Here is a 19,795-nt window from a genome sequence, read left to right as displayed (position 1 = left end):
TTTCCCTGGTTTCCCTCCTTTTCCCTTTAGTACACAGAGGGTGGCTGTAGACTTCCTTCCTGTAACCTTTTGTGTTGCCAGCTTCCTGATTGTATACTAGCCCAGCCCACACCTGTACAGCTGAGCTTCTTTCTCCAATCAGGGGTTACTTCTTCAGCCTAAGTCCCTCATGTGTGGTCTATCATACTAATTGGCCCTTTCTCAGCTTCCTTTTGGTGCTGGTGTAGGTTGTAGGGTGAACACCCTGTCATACTGCCTAAGGACTTCTAGCCAACACTAATGGCACTGTGTTGTGTATCACAGTCACCTGGAACTTCGTGGTGAAAACAAGGATACAACTCAGATCCTCCTGCTACAGAAGGCCCTACCAATTGAATTACAGGAGAATGTCTGTTAGCAGTATAGAGCATATGAGACACAGTTAACCAGCTGATTCCATCCAGAAGAAGTAGTGGAACACAATCACAACAGCCTGTGAATTACAATGTATTTAATCTCAAACGCCTTCTTTTGCATGTTTGTGACATGTCCAAATTCTTTTCCAGCATCTGAAAGTAGGCCATCGAATTATAGATTAACCACTTTTGCAAAATTGTGATTTAGCACATTAGACATAACTTCCCTTTTTTAGCAAATATAACTCTCATCTGTGGCACATGTTCTGCTTAAGACTGTTCTGGGAGCATAGCAAATTGTTTTTACCTTGCCTCCCAAAGAAAGACAAAAGTCCTAGACAGTGCAGTCAGGATGATGTGTCACTATTGGTACGGCTTTTCATTTAGGAAGGAAATTAACTAAGTTCAGATTCACAGTTCTTCCAATATATTATTTTGTTCTTGTGTGATGGGAGGGTCTGTTGGCCAAATTACCTCTCTGTAAAGTCTATTCTTCTTTTGAAATAACTGCTCCTTTAGCTTTAAGAAGCTGGACTTCGTGTTTTTCTTAACTTGCCTATCTAATGCATTGACTGAACCCTACTTTACAGTATTAATGATCAAAGTTTAGGGCACACTTCAACTCAGTTCTATTTAATAGGGTTTTTGGGATATGCTTTTCATACACAGCTGATTATTCCTTTTGCTCTGTGTTGTGCCCCACACTTACCACAGCTTTCAAATACATTCAAATGAAATATAAAGTTGTTATCTATAGTTAGCAAAAGCCAATGTAAATTTTGTCCAAGAACAGTAGGATTTAACTCTATGTAAAATGGGTGGGTGGTCCTAGTGCAGTTTCTAATGAATAGATATCCACAATAACCACCATCAGAATTGACATCTTTGCTGACAATCGTAACACAGAGGCCAAAGAATGAACAGACATGGAGAATAAAGAAGTCTCTCAATTCTACAGGTGATCCTTAGAAGCCAAGGTTAAGACTCATTGGTAGGCTATTATGGAGAAAGCAGTATTGCTATTCATGCTCTTGTATGGGTGAAAGTTTTCAGTATCCAGCATGGCATACTGCACCTGCACTAACTTCACTGAAAAAAACCAAAACCAAACAGACCCTAAACCCATCAACATCTTTCATCAATTAGTTTGCTCTTGCAGAAAGAACAAGACAATTTGCTCGCCTTTAAAGTTAAATCATCTTGTCTGTAGTTTGTTGTTGTGTTTTTTTTAACTTGCTTCAGGAAGCATTATTTTAACATTCTGATTAGATACAGAACTAGTTTGATGGAACAATTTTGAGTAAGTAGAATATTTTGTGTCAAGCAAATCGGCAAGATTACAGCAGTTCAAAGCACAGCAGTTTGCGTTCTGTTAGTATTGTGTAATTCTTACTGGCATATGTCTAGTTGAAACATTGTAATGTATTTATGTCAGCATTTGTGTAAGAGAATTTAGCAAAGGCACTGCAGCAAGAAAATGAAATCTAAATTTTAAATAGAGCTTCTTGGGTTACATTAAATTGATAATATGGCCGCTGCATACTTTTTTTTTTTTTTAAAGATTAACATGCGGAGGCTGTGAACACAGAAGTATTGTGAAAATGGTTTGCTTGAGTTTGTATTTCAGAACTCCCATGGAACCACCACTTCTGCCTTATTATTGGATTTTCTGAGCTATAGCTTAGTGAAAAATTAAACTATGCCATGCATGTAATTTCTGTTTTTTGTTTTAACAGGATAAAAGATGCTTTGGTTTCAGAGTACAGCAAAGCAGCTAGCAAAATATTCTTCTAGGCCACTATGGAAACGACTATGTGCAGCCACTACAAATATACCAGTGTTAACTTTGTTCACCAAGGTAAAAAATTAGTTTGTAAAGCCAGACAGGAAGGCCTAAATATCAGCCTTCCAGGAACTGTAGGTTCAAATAGATCCCAGACGGAAAGGCTCAGCCCTTCATCTTTTAGAGGTAGAGAGATTTAGTTCCATACAGCTTACTGTGTGGGCATCGTTTGGGTGAGACTCATAGTTTGGTTCTACTCTGACTCTATAGAAGTGGCAAGACGGAGTTGTCGGATTATTGTGCCTCAGTGACTCCTTAGCTAGTGGACCCAGTTTACAAGTTAAAAGTTCTTTTATTTAAGACTATGTCTGCACAATGGCGGGAGGGCGCTTCCCAGCTGGCTCTGCTCAAGCTAGCTTGCTAAAATTACAGTGGGGCCATGGTGGCATGGAAGGCTGCTTGGGCTAGCCACCCAAGTACAATCATGCCCAACTCCCACATACGTATTTGGATTGGTAGCCCAAGCTACTGCCGGTGCCGTCATGGCCACACTGCTATCTTTAGCACATTCACTCAAATAGAGCTAGCACAAGTGCCTGCTCATACTGGGAAGCACCCTCCTAGCTACTGTGTAGAGTAGACCATAAGTGGCCTGACCTGGGATTGGAAGGTAAGGCAAGTTCTTTATTTATCATAGATTATTATCCTAACAGAAGTGCTGAAGGCCAATTAGGCCCTCAATGACATCTGTGCAAAATCTGTCAGTGGGCCTGAAAAGGTTTAACATTAGTTCTATCGATGATGCACCAGGAGAAATAAAATCCAACCCATTCCCTCTGTGCTTTGGTGGCTCTGCAGCGTTAACAGGAGTAAAAAGCGATGAGTAGTCTGTATAATCTCTATCTGGTTCTGTGATTGTTCCTGTCTGCTGTACAATTAATTTTGCTGAGTGTAAACTAATTAAGGTGCTGGGATATAATTGGTTACATAATCATGTTACAATATGTTAGGATTGGTTAGTTAAATTTCAGGAAAATGATTGGTTAAAGTATAGCTAAGCAGAACTCAAGTTTTACTATATAAAACTATATAAACTGTAGTCAGTGAGGAAGTGGGTGGGTGTGGGAGGGGGAGATGGGAACAGGGGTAAGAAAATTGGAATCATGCTTTGCTAAAGGGGGAAATGGGAACAGGGAATGGGAGTAAGGAAGTTGGAATCATGTTTGGCTAAGGGTAGGAATGGGAACAGGGACACAGGTGTAAGGCTCTGTGGTGTCAGAGCTGGGAAGGAGGATACTAAGGAAGGAAACTGGAATCATGCTTGCTGGAAGTTCACCCCAATAAACATTGAATTGTTTGCACCTTTGGACTTCGGGTATTGTTGCTCTCTGTTCATGCGAGAAGGACCAGGGAAGTAAGTGGGTGAAGGAATAAGCCCCCTAACAAACCTTAACTGAGATCCTGTGTTCTTTGCAAAAGTATTAATGATCCCACTTCACTTTTCATAGGAAGAGGAGTTTCATTTGGTGTCTTTGGCTAAAGTTTTACCTTCTGTACATTGTTTTTGTAGCATATTATTTATTGATTTTGACTGGCAATCCCTTGATTCAAGGATGATCTCTACCATGGATTTACATGTAGGTCCTGAAAGGACTCAGGAGTCTTATACTGGTGCACGTATACAGATTGCAAAATGCTCTAAGATGAAAGTTTCTATGTAAGTGTAAACTGCTGTGAATTTTAAATAAAATGAAAAAAGTGTGAATTTGCTGAGAGAAGATGAGACTGGAGAGGCTCCATCATCAAGTAATGTTTGTTTTTTTCCCTACCCAACCTGGAAAAAAGTTAGATTATTTTACAAAGGTGCGGACTTTCTAGAAAAAGAAAAGTCAGCACTTGTTTCTTATCAGTGGAATGTGTGTTATATGAGGAAACATACTTTAAAGTCCCATCTCTGTCTCTGCCATCTGATTCAGCCCTGTGCTTTTTCATACTCCAAAGGGCAATAATGTAGGTAGTACTGGCATTAATTTTAGAAAACGCTCTTTTGCATGATTATTGTGCATACATACTGATTAGCAATGTGAAATTCTGTGACCAAATTTCTGATAGCAAAGTTGAAACAGTTTTCTAAATTGGCCTCTTTTGTTGAATACGTGCTTAAAGTAACGTACTTTTCACGTCTCTCAGAACGTGTCATATCACTGGCATTTATAAAACAAGCTCTCACTAAACTGCAGGCTGCTTTTAATAGACCAATTTGTGATCTCTGTTTATCCCCATTCACCCCAGGCTTGTGGTTTCGGGTTTTGTTTTGTTTTTTTAAAGTAAAGACAGGAGTAAGTATGAATGAGGCTTAGCATAAGTGAGAACGTATTGTATAAATAAAAACCTCTCCTTTCAGCCTCTTCTGTTGCCCAGCACATCTGCATCTCTCTCTTCTGTATTAAATTCAAATTCTGTTTGCAGCCAGGGCAATTGAGTACTTTCAGAAAGACATGAACATATATACAAGCTGCTGAATGTCCCATTAAAGCAGTTTAAAGTCTGTTTGCAGAGACCCTTGGCTAGTCAGAATTATTTCTCAGCATAGTTCCCATTGGAACTCAGTGCTGGCTTTATTAAAGGAGTAAAGTGCCATGACTTGCTTTGTTGCTTAGCACTTGTCCCCACACAGAGGTTGGAAACGAAATAGCTAGATAGTTTTAGATCCAAACCTTTACTTATTTCAATACAAGGCTTGGTTTATTTAACTGTAGTTCAATCAAAATAATTGAACTCTTAATCCAAAATAAGTGTCCCCGCACAGACTTGCATCAAAATAACTGAAAGTGTGAATTCAAACTGATAACAGCCTGGTCTAAATACACAGTTTCCCAAGTTAACTTAAAGGTGTGATTCTGCATTTAAACTGGTGTAAGTTTGCATGTGGACAATCAGTTTAAACCTGATTCACGCACGAAAGCTTATGCTCCAGTACATCTGTTAGTCTATAAGGTGCCACAGGACTCTTTGCCAGTTTAAACCTGGTTTAAGTTGTGCCTGTAAATGTATACCTACACTGATAGAAGAGTATCCAAGCACTAAAACTGCACTGTTTTAACTAAGTCAGGTCTTAAACCACTTCAAATCCTAATGGTGCAACCTGCATGCTTAGACAAGCCCTTAGTAAGGAGAAATGGTGTGTCTGTTTGCCTTTCTGCCCCTACCAGCTCATTTTACCAGCTCCACTACCTTAGCAATCTTTCTTTTAGTAATAACCCATAAAGAGTTGAGCATCCCGTAGTTTAGTTTGAAGAGTCTAGTCTGTTACAACAGATTACATGCAACAAAATTCTGTCAGCCCTTCTCAATAACACATTTGGTCAGCTGATTCACCATCACCAGCTCTTCCACAAGTTACAAACAGCAGCAGCTGCACTCCAAACTTGGTGTCCTTTAGCACCTTGCATAGGGTTTCAAACATTAAGGGTGTGTCTTCACAGCCTAGTCTACCTACCCAAGCTAGCTTGACTCCAGCTAGCATGGGTAACAGCAGTGAAGAGAGCACAGCACAGACAAATGAGCCAAGTGTGTATCTAGGTAGGGTCCGTGCTGCGCTTGTATTACCTGCCCTGAAACTTATACCGCATTGTCTTCACTGCTGTTACTCACACAAGCTGAATTCAAGCTGGCTCTGGCAGACTAGCCTCTGCACACCTTTTACTATGTAGACATACCCTAATAAAGCTTTGGGGAGGGAGGAAAGGAATAGACATTTTCCATCTCTGAACAGTACTTCACACCAAAGAGACAGAACCATCATGCTTTTCCTCACTATATTTTGTGTTAAATTACTGTATGCCAAACAACATACACTGATGTGTATCTGGAGTCACTCCAGGGAAGTCAATAAAGTTTTCCAGATATACATTTGGGAAGTGACTGTAGAAGTCAACCCTATGACTATCCTATAACTTGTCTTCAGAACCATGCAGCTGTGTCAGCTTTTAGAACTTGCACCATTTCAAAAATATTTTTATTGTGGTCACAAATTAAAGGTAGAGTCAAAAATCTTAGAGGTGTTGACCGGATAAAAAGGGAGATTTTCTTTTTATTGCTTATATAAAAAAGAATTTTTAAACTTGCAATCTATGCTGTGCTGATTAAAATGAGATTTTGAAAATGTGGCAATGAGGAGAGAACATGTGGAATAATGATAGCATGTAACTTGTTTCTAGGTATGTTTTATTGATTATTTTAAGATGATCTTCATATTTTCCTTTAGAACCCGTGCCCTCTATGTGATGAAGCAAAAGAAGTGCTTGAGCCATATAAAAACAGGGTAATGCAATACAGTACTGTGTATATTATAGAGAAAGAATAGTTAATCAGGGACCTTTCTTTGTAAAAGAAAAATTGCTTGATTTTATTTGCATCCATTAGTCTTTCATGGGCAACCTCTTCAAGAAAGTTTTAGCGCTGATTTCCATAAAAATTATTATTCAAAAGCATTTTCAGACTCTGTGGTTCAAGTAAGCATTAGCAAAGTAAACCAATGAATGCAATGTTGCATCTATTTAAAAAAAACGTTTGCTACTATAACAGGGGTTCTCAAACTGGGGGCTGGGACCCCTCAGGGGGTTGTGAGATTATTATATGGGGGGGTCACGAGCTGTCAGCCTCTACCCCACACCCTGCTTTGCATCCAGCATTTATAATGGTGTTAAATATATAAAGAAGTGTTTTAATTTATAAGGGGGGGATCGCACTTGCTATGTGAAAGGGGTCACCGGTACAAAAGTTTGAGAACCACTGGACTATAATGTACATATATCTCAAGTTTATAATGCAGTTTGCAGCAAAACTGCTGTGAGGCAGGTCCATCAAATATTCTTTGCCCTGAGTCACTTGAAAGTACTTTCCCACCATCCTCCCCAACTAATATTCTGTCAACTGCGTGTAGTGCACTTTGACCAATTTTTGAACCTCAGTTGCTTGAATTTAGAGCAAGTGGTGCAAGCAGCAGTAGACACAAAGAAATGCTGCACCCATGAGCAAAACAGAAAATGTCTGTTGACCCATCTGCAGAAAGAAAATGACCAAGATCATATGTGGTACAGTTCCTCACTGGGAATCCAGGGACCCATGCGGGGCTAATATAGAGGCCTGCTGAAAATTTGACCCATTTTGTTAAAGTAAATCTGAAATTTGATGAAAGACAGCAGCTATTTTTATTAAAAAGTGTCCAATGTTATAAAATGTTTAACATTTAGTTCTTTTCTTTCAAAGGTTATTTTGCAGGAAGTGGATATCACCCTTCCAGAGAACTCAGTGTGGTATGACAGATATAAGTATGACATACCTGTCTTTCATTTAAATGGGCAGTTCCTAATGAAGCATCGGGTAGATGTTAAAAAATTTGAGAACCAGCTTGTGAAGCTAGAGTTTCAAAATGATGAAAACCAATGAAGGAAATGCAACCATTCTGACAGTGGATTGAAGGGATTTTGAACAAATGGTTTGAAACTGTTGCATATATTATCAAACCATATTTTCTTTGGAATGTAATGTACATATTTAACATTAAAATTTTAGTTATTTGATTTATATTTCATTTTGTAGTAATGATGAAGCCCATCTGACTGAATAGCAACTCTTCATCTGCTATCCTAGATGGTTTTGTTTTTCAATGAGAGAACAAGTGCTATTCCACCGCAGCAGATAAAATGAAATGCATTTTCAGATCATTAATACACCCTGCACTGACAATAAAGGAATATTTAAGTTATGTCTGTATGAAGCTTCTTCTGTAAGACTTTCACAGTGTATCCCCAAATGCTTATTTTGAAGTAGAAAGGAGAGCTGTTAAGTGGGGAGGGGGATTTAAAAAAAAAAATCAAACTTATACTCTTGTATAGAATCAGAGACCTAGATTTAGTTGTTATTCACCTGTAAAAACGGAGTGTTTTTTTTTTTAAAAACAGTATGAACATGTTACACTTAAGCCTAAAATGTCTGCTTATGTTAAACTGAGAAATTTGAGCTCTTTAGTACTCAAGTAAAAGTATAAGTGAAAGTTAAATTGAACCAAGAGGGCCCAATTTTTCCTTGAAACAAGATTTAACACTGCAAACATGCCACTCTGTGCTACCTACCACCTTCATTTTACTCTCTGGAATTAAAACACCCTAAGAGTTTCCTTGTAAATCTGCTGGCATGAGATAAGATAGCTTCTCCCTTAGGCTCAGGTTACACTATTAAAAAGAAAACATGCTAGCATGTGGTTCTCTGCCACAATTAGGGATGCCCATGTCATACCAGGGCTTTTTCTTAATTTGCCAGGGGGCACAGAAAACATGATTCTCTAATCGTATTATGGGAACAGTACTTGGATTTAGGGTTAACAGTCTTTTCGGTAGTGTAGATTGGCCCTTATATTCTGTGACAGAACAGAGAAAACTGAAATTTTAGTCCCATCTGTGACATCACTGTATCTTAATTTAGTGACTGGCAAGTGTACTTGTATCGCAGGGGGTGAGGCAGCTTCTACTAGTGCATTTGTGCATCATACGGCAGAAAAGAATAATGTGGGTAGATGGAACTCCTTACATATATTTAAGGAGGAGGATGAATTGAGAAAGTTAATTGTTGTCCTTTAGGCTGAACAGGCTATAGTACTAACTAAATAGTATTGGAAAAGTGTGATTTTTTTTCAGTCTATTTAATCAATCTGTCCAAACAAAAAGTAATGTAATTACTACGTTTCTGTTCTTCTCAGTTGTATCTGAGCACCTTCCAGAATTAGGAAATTAAACAAGAAGCCTGTCTATCAAAAGGTGGGTCTCTTCCTCATTCTCAATCCTTAGAAAATTCCAAACAAGGACACACATTAAGCACCAGACAGTCTTACCAAATTAAGATCAAGCATTCACTACAGAATTTCACACTAGTTTTCAGAGTCAACAGAACTTCAGAAACCTGTGCCCTCTCTCTGAGTCCTGCAGAAAGGTGGGCATCATTAATGAAAGAGGCAGGAATGTAATTGAAACTATATTAAATTAACAAAAACAAAACAAAAAAACCCACAGTAAAAATATCTACTTAACCCAATAGCATAGTCTTGTTTTGGAAAACTCTCCCTCAACAACTCAGATTAGCCATTTGACGTAGAAGGTAACAGAAGGGCTTGTTACCTCATGAGTCTGAGAGTATACCCAGCTGTTGCATCTGTATAACACCTTATCACCCTGGCCTTTGATAAACTACTTCCTCCCCTTTTTATTCTTAGGTCCACTTTGCCACTTCCTCGGCCTTAATTCTCAGCTATCTTGCCGTGGCACGACCACTTACACAAGTGCAAAGTACAAAGGATATGGAAAATATTAGCACATCAGAACTTGCACAGGTATAAATGATTGCACCAGGGCCAAATTAAAGGCATTGTGTCTTCTCTCTCTCACACACCTCCCCCCAACCAAATACACAACAGGTTTCAACATCCATTGTATCAAAGCACCCTTCCTGCACTGGATGTTGAAAAACAGGTCTGCCCCATCCATAGTCATATTCAACAACCGAGGGGGTGTGCTCAGAGGGGAAGTAATTTATTTGTATTTGTGCAAGGCCAGGGAGACTTTATAAAGTTTAGGCTACCCCTTAAAGAAGCATATTGAGAAGGAGCCTTTAAAACGTGGGTCTGAATTGCCTCTATGTCAGCACGCAAGTGCTAATTGGTTCCTTTCCAAAATATAGGAAAATTTCACAGAGCCAGAGTTTTTCCTGACTAATTTTTTTTGATAAAATAATAGAACTGTATAGTGCATTTCACCAGTAGATCTCAAAGCATTTCACAAAGGCAAAGCATTGTTACCCCTATTTTACAGATGGCATAGAGAAGTTATGTGATTTGCCCTGTATCACAAGGTTAGTCAGTGGCAGAACTTGGAATAGTCAACAAGTCGTAGCTATACCTGAGATAGCAGTATTTTCCCTTGTTTTTATTACATCTTCTGTGTGGGAAATCTCAGGAGCCAAAAGTAAACCTTTCTGATCAGGTCAGAAGAGGACGACTTGTCTGTGCCTTATTCATTCACATGGAGGGTGGGGAGTTTTATTGTTAACTACACATGGTATTTTTCTAATACTTCGTATTTTAATGTGAATGCTAACAAGATTTATAATAGCATTATTTCCATGGATCACAAATGAAGTTCTTATCTTGGGGCTAACTGAGGAGATGGAGGCTTCACAATGGTCAACCAGATTGATTTTATTTTAGGAGGTCCATCTAGCCCAGGGATTGGCAACCTTTGGCATGCGGCCCTTCAGGGAAATCCACTGGTGGGCCGGGATGGTTTGTTTACCTGCAGCGTCCGCAGGTTTGGCCAATCACAGCTCCCACCGGCTGCAGCTCGCCATTGAAGGCTAACGGGGGCAGTGGGAAGCGGCGTGGGCCAAGGGATATGCTGGTCACTGCTTCCTGCAGCCCCCATTGGCCTGTAACAGCGAACTGTGGCCAGTGGGAGCTGTGATCGGCCAAACCTGCGGACACTGCAGGTAAACAAACTGTCCTGGCCCACCAGTGGCTTTCCCTGACTGGCCACACGTGCCAAAGGTTGCTGATCCCTGATTTAGTGTAATAAAGAGGTTGCCTCTCTCCAACGCAGCCTCCTAGATAGGATCAGAGTGGATTCTGCATTCCTTGTGCTTTCCCCATACTAAATTTCTGTTGACTTAAATGGGAGTGTTGGGGATGCAAGGAATGTGGATTTGAGCATACAGACCTCCTGGATTTGAGAGAGAGAGAGATTTCCCTGATGACTAAAATAAAAGAGTACTTTCATCCATTTATCTTGGAAAAAACCTCCCCTTTCAAAGACTTTATTTTATGTATGAGATATAATGCTAAACACTCTACATTTACCTGAGAAAACATTACTACTTTTCCCTATTCTCACTCTTAGACTTAGTCTCTTACCAGAGAAACAAACATAAGAACGGCCATACTGGGTCAGACCAATGGTCCATCTAACCTAGTATCTTGGCTTCTGACAGTGGTCAATGCCAGGTGCATCAGAGGGAATGAACAGAACAGGTAATCAAGTGATTAATCCCCTGTCGCTCATTCCCAGCTTCTGGCAAACAGAGGTTAGGGACACTTCAGAGCATGGTTTTGCCTCCCTGCTCAAACTGGGTAATAGCTATTGATGGACCTATCCTCCATGAATGTATCTAGTTCTTTTTTGAACCCTGTGATAGTCTTGGCCTTCACAACATCTTCTGGCAAAGAGTTCCACAGGTTGACTGTGCATTGTGTGAAGAAATACCTCCTTTTATTTGTTTTAAACCTGCTGCCTGTTAATTTCATTTGGTGACCCCTAGTTCTTGTATTATGAAAAGGAGTAAACACTTATTTACTTTCTTCACACTGGTCATGATTCTATAGACCTCTATCATATCCCCCTTAGTCGTCTCTTTTCCAAGCTGAAAAGTCTCAATCTTATTCATCTTTCCTCCAAGAAAAAAACCTTTTTACCCTTGTCTGGCTGTACAGGCATGAAAACTGAGGTACATTTCAAATTACATGATGTGGGGCTGGCATAGGAGAAATAGCAGAATTAAAGTACTTTCCACCAAAGGAAACACTGCAGGACAAGGTGACTGAGCAACAACGAATGGCGGTCAGCTCATATCAGACTGTGGAAAAAGCTATGTCTCTGATGTTGCTGAGCGTTGTTACAAGATCAAGGATGATAAGGGCTTTGTGGAGAAACTAAATGAATTATTTGCATTGGTCTTCACAGCAGAGGATGTGCGGGAGATTCCCAAACCTGAGTCATTCTTTTTAGGTGACAAATCTGAGGAACAGATTGAGGTGTTATTAGAGGAGGTTTTGGAACAAATTGATAAACTAAACAGTAGTAAGTCACCAGGACCAGATGGTATTCACCCAACAATTCTGAAGGAACTCAAATGTGAAATTGCAGGACTACTAACTGTAGTCTGTAACCTATCATTTAAATGAGCTTCTGTACCAAATGACTGGGGATAGCTAACGTGACGCCAATTTTTAAAAAGGGATCCAAAGCTGACCCTGGCAATTACAGGCTGGTAAGCCTGACTTCTGTGCTGGACAAACTGGTTGAAACTATAGTAAAGAACAAAATTGTCAGTCACATAGATGAACATAATTTGTTGGGGAAGAGTCAACATGGTTTCAGTAAAGGGAAATCATGCTTCACCAATCTACTAGAATTCTTTGAGGGGTCAACAAGCATGTGGCAAGGGCAATCCACTTGACAGGTCTGCAAAAGTGCAATGATGGTTGCAGCCTGTGATCTTAGAACATAAGAACGGCCATACTGGGTCAGACCAAAGGTTCATCTAGCGCAATATCCTGTCTTCTGACAGTGGCCAAGTGGATATAGTGTATTTAGATTTTCAGAAAGCCTTTGACAAGGTCCCTCACCAAAGGCTCTTAAGCAAAATAAGTAGTCATGGGATAAGAGGGAAGGTGCTCTCATGGATTGGTCACTGGTTAAGAGACAGGAAACAAACAGTAGGTATAAATGGTCAGTTTTCAGAATGGAGAGAGGTAAATTGTGATGCCCTCCAGAGGTCTTTACTGGGCCCAGTCCTATTCAACATATTCACAAATGATCTGGAAAAAGATTTAAACAGTGAGGTGGCAAAATTTGCAGATGATACAAAACTACTCAAGATAGTTAAGTCCCAGGCAGAGTGTGAAGAGCTGTAAAAGGATCTCCCAAAACTGGATGACTGGGCAACAAAATGGCAGGTGAAATTCAATGTTGATAAATGCAAAGTAATGCACACTGGAAAACATATATAAAATGATGGGGGTCTAAATTAGCTGTTACTACTCAAGAAAGAGATCTTGGAGTCATTGTGGATAGTTCTCTGAAATCATCCACTCAGTGTGCAGCGACAGTCAAAAAAGTGAACAGAATGTTGGGAATCATTAAGAAAGGGATCCATCATAAGACAGAAAATATCATATTGCCTCTATATAAATCCATGGTACGCCCACATCTTGGATACTGAGTGCAGATGTGGTCACCGCATCTCAAAAAAAGCTATACTGGAATTGGAAAGGGTTCAGAAAAGGGCAACAAAAATTATTAGGGGTATGGAACGGCTTCCGTATGAGGAGAAATTAGTAAGACTGGGACTTTTCATCTTGGAAAAAAGATGACTAAGGGGGGTGGGGGGATATGACAGAGGTCTATAAAATCATGACTGGTGTGGAGAAAGTAAATAAGTGTTATTTACTCCTCATAACACAAGAGCTAGGGGTCACCAAATGAAATTAATAGCCAGCAGGTTTAAAACAAACAAAAGAAAGCATATTTTTATACAATACACAGACAAGCTGTGGAACTCTTTGCCAAAGGATGTTATGAAGGCCAAGACTATCACAGAGTTCAAAAAAGAACTAGATAAATTCATGAAGGATAGATCCATCAATGGCTGTTAGCCAAGATGGGCAGAGATGGTGTCCCTAGCATCTTGTTTGCCAGAAACTGGGAATGGGCGACAGGGGATGGATCACTTGATGATTACCTGTTCTGTTCATTCCGTCTGGGGCATGTGGCATTGGCCACCGTCGGTAGACAGGATACTGGGCTAGATGGACCTTTGGTCTGACCCAGTATGGCCGTTCTTATGTTCTAAGATCACAGGCTGCAAGGCACCATCACTGCACTTTTGCAGACCTGCCAAGTCCAAGGTTTTAACTGCTGACTACAGATTTGCTAAAGAGAAACCTAAGCAAGCTTCTGATGCCAACCTGATGCTGGCTCATTGTGGGGACAATGGAAAGAACTGCATATGAAAACAGAATTAGTTGTGCGTATTAAGAAATAGCCCTCCCACAAAAACATTGTGTCCCTGTTATTACCAGTTCTAAGAACACCACGTGTGAAATCCTGATCCCAGTGGCAAAACTCCCATTGACTTCAGTGCAGCCAGAATCTGTGTCAGATGTAGAATTTTTAATGTCTTGACTTGCTGCATGTTTGTTGTTGGGTTTTCTTTTTTTTTGGGGGGGGGGGGAAGGGAGGGGGCAGGGGAATTGATTAGTGACAGTCTAGCTTGAGATAGCACTAAAAGGGCCTCCTCTCCCTCCATCTTAGTACTTGTCACCATGAAAGAGAAAAAGGAATAATACTTGAAATATTCCATGGCAACTTGTATTATTTATTTTGGATTTACGTACAGCGTATGACATCTTGTAAACACACTAAGCTCCCAGCAAGTGCACGCAGTCATCCACAATGATGTTTGGTAAAGAATAACTTTAAAATTAGAAGACGTGCTCCTGCTGAAGCAAAATTCATGCAAATTTGTGAAAATTTGCAAGGCTACTTTTTTTTCCAGAGGATGTTGACAAGAATGCATCTGCTCTGATATCCCTTGACAATGTGTATTGTAGAATGGCATAGTGGACATATCTAGTAACTTATTTGCCACTTACACCCTAGTTGAAAAACAAGCAAAAAAACCCTCAAACCACAACTCCCTCCTTCCTCCCCCTCCCATACCTATAACTAACAAATATATACCAATTTTTCATCATGCTCATTTGTTTGCATCTCCATCCCCTACCCTCTGTTTGTGTCATTAGACTGTAAACCCTGCCAGGCAGGGATTGCCTCCTTTCTGTGTTTGTGCTGGATCTTGCACAATGTGACCGCAATTCTAACTGTGGCCGTTAGGCCTGAGCAAAATGTAAATATACACTAATAGTTATCTCCCCCCTCCTGCCACATGCTGCAAAAAAAATAGAAGTTTTCCCTGGAATTTGGTTTATCCTTTCAGTTCCCACACTTCTAAATAGAGTTTTTCCTCCTTTTCTTTAATCTCTCATAACCAAAAAAGCAATGGGAATTAAGACAAAGGCTATATTTGAGCTTTTTATTCAATTCTGAATTAAAATGGGGGGAAAAATCCTGTTCCAGTTTAGGCCCCAATCTTGCAAACATTTATGCAGGTATTTATCTTTATGAATATGACTAGCCACACTGACACAGTGATTAGATTTACAAAGGGACTTAGGCACCTAGAAAATCACTGGGATTCACAAAGCCTGAGTTAGATGCTCCGGCTTCCTATACTTTGAATGGAGAGAAATACATGTTTGAGAATGGGCCTCACAACAGGCAGCATGCTAGGTGGCACCCCACCTAAGCTAGCCAACGCGATATAGTGAGGAGAGACGGCCCCTTTCAGAGAGTTTAGCACCAAAGTCCAGGCTGGAGACAGGCACTTATTTCTGCTTGGAATTCTAAGCTGCGAGCCCTCTCCGGGAGGCTGGTGGCAATACAGCACTGCTGCTGCCAACACCTCATTTCTAACTTTTAGCCCTGTAGTTAACATGCTTACCTGGAATGTGGAAGACCACCTTTTCAAGTCCCACCTCTACCTGATGAGAAAAAGGGATTTAAATAGCCACCTGCAACCTCTGAGATCAGTGCTCCAACCACTGGGCTATGGGATATTCTGAGGTAGGGCTCCCTCAATCTCTCCTGTTGCAGCTGTTCCACTTTGGATAAATGATAAATCACTGGAGCCATGCGACTAGATTCCTGGCCTTCTACACCCCAGGTGAGCATGCTAACCATCAGTCAAAAGAGTCATCCTCAGGCATCTCTCTCTTTCGCTGGCCCAATGGCTTTTTAATTATTTATCCAAGGTGAAACAGCCTCAATAGGAGAAACTGAGGGAGCCACCTCTCAGAATATCCCATAGCCCAGAGATTAGGGCACTTATCTGAGAGGTAACAGATCCCTGTTCAAATCCCTTCTCCTCATCAGGTAGAGGAGGATTTCAACCAAGGGCTCCCACATTCCAGTAAGAATCCTAACCGGTAGGGCACCTGCTCTCCACCCTCCCCGGCTGTTTTTTTTGGTGGAATTAGGTATTCTCTGAGCACACCTACCGGATCAGGCCCCACAGGTGAGTTAGGTGGCACAATGCCCATCTTCCCCCTGTTCAGGCACTGCACTGGAGATTAGGCTGGAGACAGGTGTCTAGATGTCTAAAGCAAGGCAGCAATGCACGTACCCAGAGGCAGAAATCTAAGCACAGAGGGAATCTTCGCTGCAAAAACGTAGGCATCTAGTGAGTTTACTACCTACAGGGTTTGGCAACAGCTAAGCAGGAGTTTTGTGAATACCAGAGGTGCTTAAATCTGGGATTTATGGTCCTAAAACCCTGTGTGAATTTAGCCCAATGTGACTACAGATGTGGGTAAAGGTAACCCCAGCTGTAAATGTTTAGAGGATTGGGGCTTAAGTGTCTCCTTGACTCTCACAGAGCAACAGTTTCTACACATCTTTATTAAAAAAAATACGGCAGTAGTCTACAGACACTATAGTTACCCCAGTGTGAGTCTATAGTTCTTGGACCATTATTTTAGGGTATTGGGGTTTTTTTAAATTAAGGACACAGTGCTGAAGTTAGGATTGAGGTCGGGGCCTAGCTTCAGGAATCAAGTGTTTTAAAAACCCACACCTGTATATCAAAACCTAAGCTTCAATCCTGCAAGTTGAGGCACAAGTCCCTTTTCAGTGGGACTCGATGAGGGTGTAAGCATTTGCTCATGTAGATCAGATTGCAGGATCAGGTCCTAGAAGTGATTTTTACTAAGGTCCCATCCTGTCAACACTTAAGTACATGCTTAATTTTACTCACACAAGTACTCCTGCTGAAGCCAAATGGGACTGCTCAGGTGTGTAAGAGTTTGGGGTCTAAATGTATCTATTTTTTTCCAAGTATATTAGTTATTTGTATTACTATATGCCTAGAAATGCCAGCCATGGACCAGAGCCTCAATGTGCTAGGCACTGAACAAATACAGAACACCAAGTCAATCATTGCCCTGAAGAGCTTACAATCTAAATACCTAACTGGCACCTTTGCTGCCCCCAATTTCACATGAGAGCATTCATGCCATTGGGGGTTATTAAAAAGCCTAGTGCTAAACAATACACCTAGATGCAAAGATTATTTTTTGCCAGTGGAAAAACAAAAAGCAAAACCCAGCAATCAAAACAAACATCTGCAGCAACATTGGTAACTAATTCATTTTTGTTTTCAGTATTCTTGTGTGTGTAGAAAAGCAACAAGACAAAGATGTTGAAAAACATACATTAGTGACCAAGCTTGTATTTTAGGTGGGCCCAGCTGTCTTTAAGGCCTTATAATTGTAGATATTTCTTTGAGAAAATTCATTGCTATCATAAGCAGGGACAACTCCAGTGAAGTCAATGGATTGACATACATGATCACCAGTGGTGAATTTGATCCAATAAGAAATCCCTTTATGAGCGATGGAATCAGAGGTACTTGTGACTGTAGGTTTTTAAATGTAATTTTAACATGTTGCAGTTCTCATTGACTTCAATGGGAGTTACATTTGCACAAAGGATCCACCAAGCTCTAGATGTGTTTTTCTATAAAATCTTTGAGAGCTGCCTTTTGTTCTGTGACTTTTCTAGCAGGGAAATTGCTACAGGGGTTCAGTATGTCTTAAATGGATAGTTGTTCACTTATGCTCAAAATTAAACATTTTGTTAGTCGATTTAGTGGTTAACTTTCTGTCCAAAGTTTGACAGGACTAGAATGTTAGCAAATAAAGATTAATGCTCTCTCCATGCAATTATTTCTCTTCTCTCCTGACCCTTCCTTCATCCCAGCTTCTGATGAATCAGGTTGCTTTGATTACAGTTTGTGTTATAAATTAGCACTTTAAAAATGAAAAAGCTTCATTACAAACATGAATTTATTAGTCTTCATAACATTCCGGTGAGTAGTTATTCCTGTTGGCCATACCTGGAAATGTTAAGCGACTTGTGCCCTGACACAAAGGGAAGTACACGACCACAGCTGTTCCTGTATCCTAGTTCGCCCTCCCCATGTATTCCTCCTCTTCCAAGCCCTCTGGAGAATATTTATAGGAGCAATTCCACTCTGAAATTTAACACTATAAAAACAATACCTTCTTACTTACCAGACATGCTTCCCTTTGTGAATTTAGTCATCTCTGCAACACAAGTTTGTATTGCTTTATTACTTTTAATGCTGCAGAACCACACAGAAAGAATGGAGTAAACTGGATTCTCTTCTTTCTTGTGCATCATGCACAGAACTGTTTACTAGAGGCCAATTAGCTTGAATTCAGTGGAACTGCAGAGATGTAACTTTAGGGCATCATTTAACTGGCAGAAGCTTTATTGCAAGTGATGGTGCAATAAAGGAAAAAATCGCAAATTGACTCTCAGAGACCAGGCTGAGTTAAAGAACAATATTCACTTGTTTTTACTGCAAGACTGGGTATTAAGAGACAATGACCGCAGAACCTCAAGGCAGCATTTTCACAGTTGCATTTTAGAGCAGAATTGCACTTCCACGCTCTTTTCCTTGCACAAGGGTAAGCGATCAATCCCTTTAAAAACCAGTTACACACCCCACCCCTAGCTCCTTGCTCTGCGTTATGTATTTGTTTCTTGAATTGCAGAAGAGCCTGATGGCTCTTTATGTCTTGCTTTTCCTTGCACAACTTGGCAAATAAACCCGCTAGCCAAACCAGCCCCTGAAAGGCTACAAAATGGATTTGTGTAAATAATACATTGATGTATTTACATGCCTGGCCCTTTTATTGCTTGCTCGGCGGAGACGGAGATGCAGCAGCAACAGCAGGTCCCTTCCAGGCAGGGTTTGGTTTTCTGCCTCCTGGAGGCTTTGACCTGGTGGCTTCCCTCGGATGCGCCACCGCTCGCTGGCCACCAGGGGCCCCAGACACGCGCGGCTTCCCAGCCGCTCTTTGTCCTGCTGCTTCCCCCGCGAGCCCGCCTCCCCATCCCGTTCGGAGCGCGGGGCTGGAGCCGCGGGAGCGAGGCGGCAGACGCTGCCGACTTGTACAAGTGGCCGCCAGTCAGGAAGCACAGCCACGCCCCCGCCTTCCCCCCTCTCCTCCCCCGCCCCAGCCCGCCCGCCTGCCTCGCCGGCCGGGCTGCTCCAGCCCCCGCTGCCGTTCCACCTCGCTCGCTTAGCAGGTCAATGAATAGCCCGCGGCTTGAGGCTGAGGAGCCCGGCTCTGGAATCGTCCTCGAATCCCTGCCTAGCAAACATGCGCCTCTGCACTTTCTCTGATTCCCCCGCCAGGAACGTAGCTGCTTGAGAAGTTGGAAAAACCGGGAGGACGAACAGGGGCGTGTAAAGCAATCCGGAGCTACAGACGGAGGGTGAGTGTGCACGGCGTGCAGCGAGCTCTGCTCCCACCCGGGCTTAGTTCTCGGTGGGCATGAAGGGTGTGCGTCTGTCTCTCGGGGTGCAGGTTCTGGGAGCTGTTGGTTTCCCTAGGAAACCCCTAGAGGATGGTAGAACTCGCCCCTGTAAAAGGGGGCCCCCGCTGAAACTTGGTGGGCAATGGCAATACAAGCTGAAGTATTTATTGAAATGCTAATGCATGAAAATGTCCGTTGGAGGTCTCTCTTTAAATGATCCAGCTCTAAACCAACAATTAGCTGTTTGTTTTCTTGGCTGCCCCTTTGCCCACGGGTAACTCAGACCAATGTAGTTCATATTCCAAACCACAAGCAATGACAATATG

The 19,795-nt window shown here is 41.3% G+C and overlaps 2 protein-coding genes across 7 annotated transcripts in view; both read left to right on the top strand.

Moving 5' to 3' along the window:
* Positions 1-7,948, top strand: part of C5H5orf63 (chromosome 5 C5orf63 homolog) — a 64,617-nt gene extending 56,669 nt beyond the window's left edge. For 4 of the 5 annotated variants that reach the window (XM_073344860.1, XM_073344858.1, XM_073344856.1 and 1 more), the window contains exons 2-4: positions 2,132-2,253; positions 6,446-6,502; positions 7,450-7,763. In XM_073344860.1, the coding sequence (XP_073200961.1) occupies positions 2,140-2,253; positions 6,446-6,502; positions 7,450-7,629 (351 nt within the window). In that variant the 5' untranslated portion in view covers positions 2,132-2,139 and the 3' untranslated portion in view covers positions 7,630-7,763. The other variant, XM_073344861.1, reaches the window with a different exon arrangement.
* An 11,235-nt stretch (positions 7,949-19,183) lies between these two features.
* Positions 19,184-19,795, top strand: part of MARCHF3 (membrane associated ring-CH-type finger 3) — a 95,734-nt gene continuing 95,122 nt past the window's right edge. For both annotated transcript variants that reach the window (XM_073344854.1, XM_073344855.1), the window contains exon 1: positions 19,184-19,427. The gene's annotated coding sequence lies outside the window, so the exon portion shown is untranslated. The remainder of the gene's footprint in view (positions 19,428-19,795) is intronic.

The sequence above is a fragment of the Lepidochelys kempii genome, chromosome 5 (genome assembly GCF_965140265.1).
Source record: "Lepidochelys kempii isolate rLepKem1 chromosome 5, rLepKem1.hap2, whole genome shotgun sequence".
NCBI lineage: Eukaryota > Metazoa > Chordata > Testudines > Cheloniidae > Lepidochelys > Lepidochelys kempii.
Note: the sequence above shows the minus strand (reverse complement) of the source record. Positions and strands in the feature narration are given on the sequence as shown.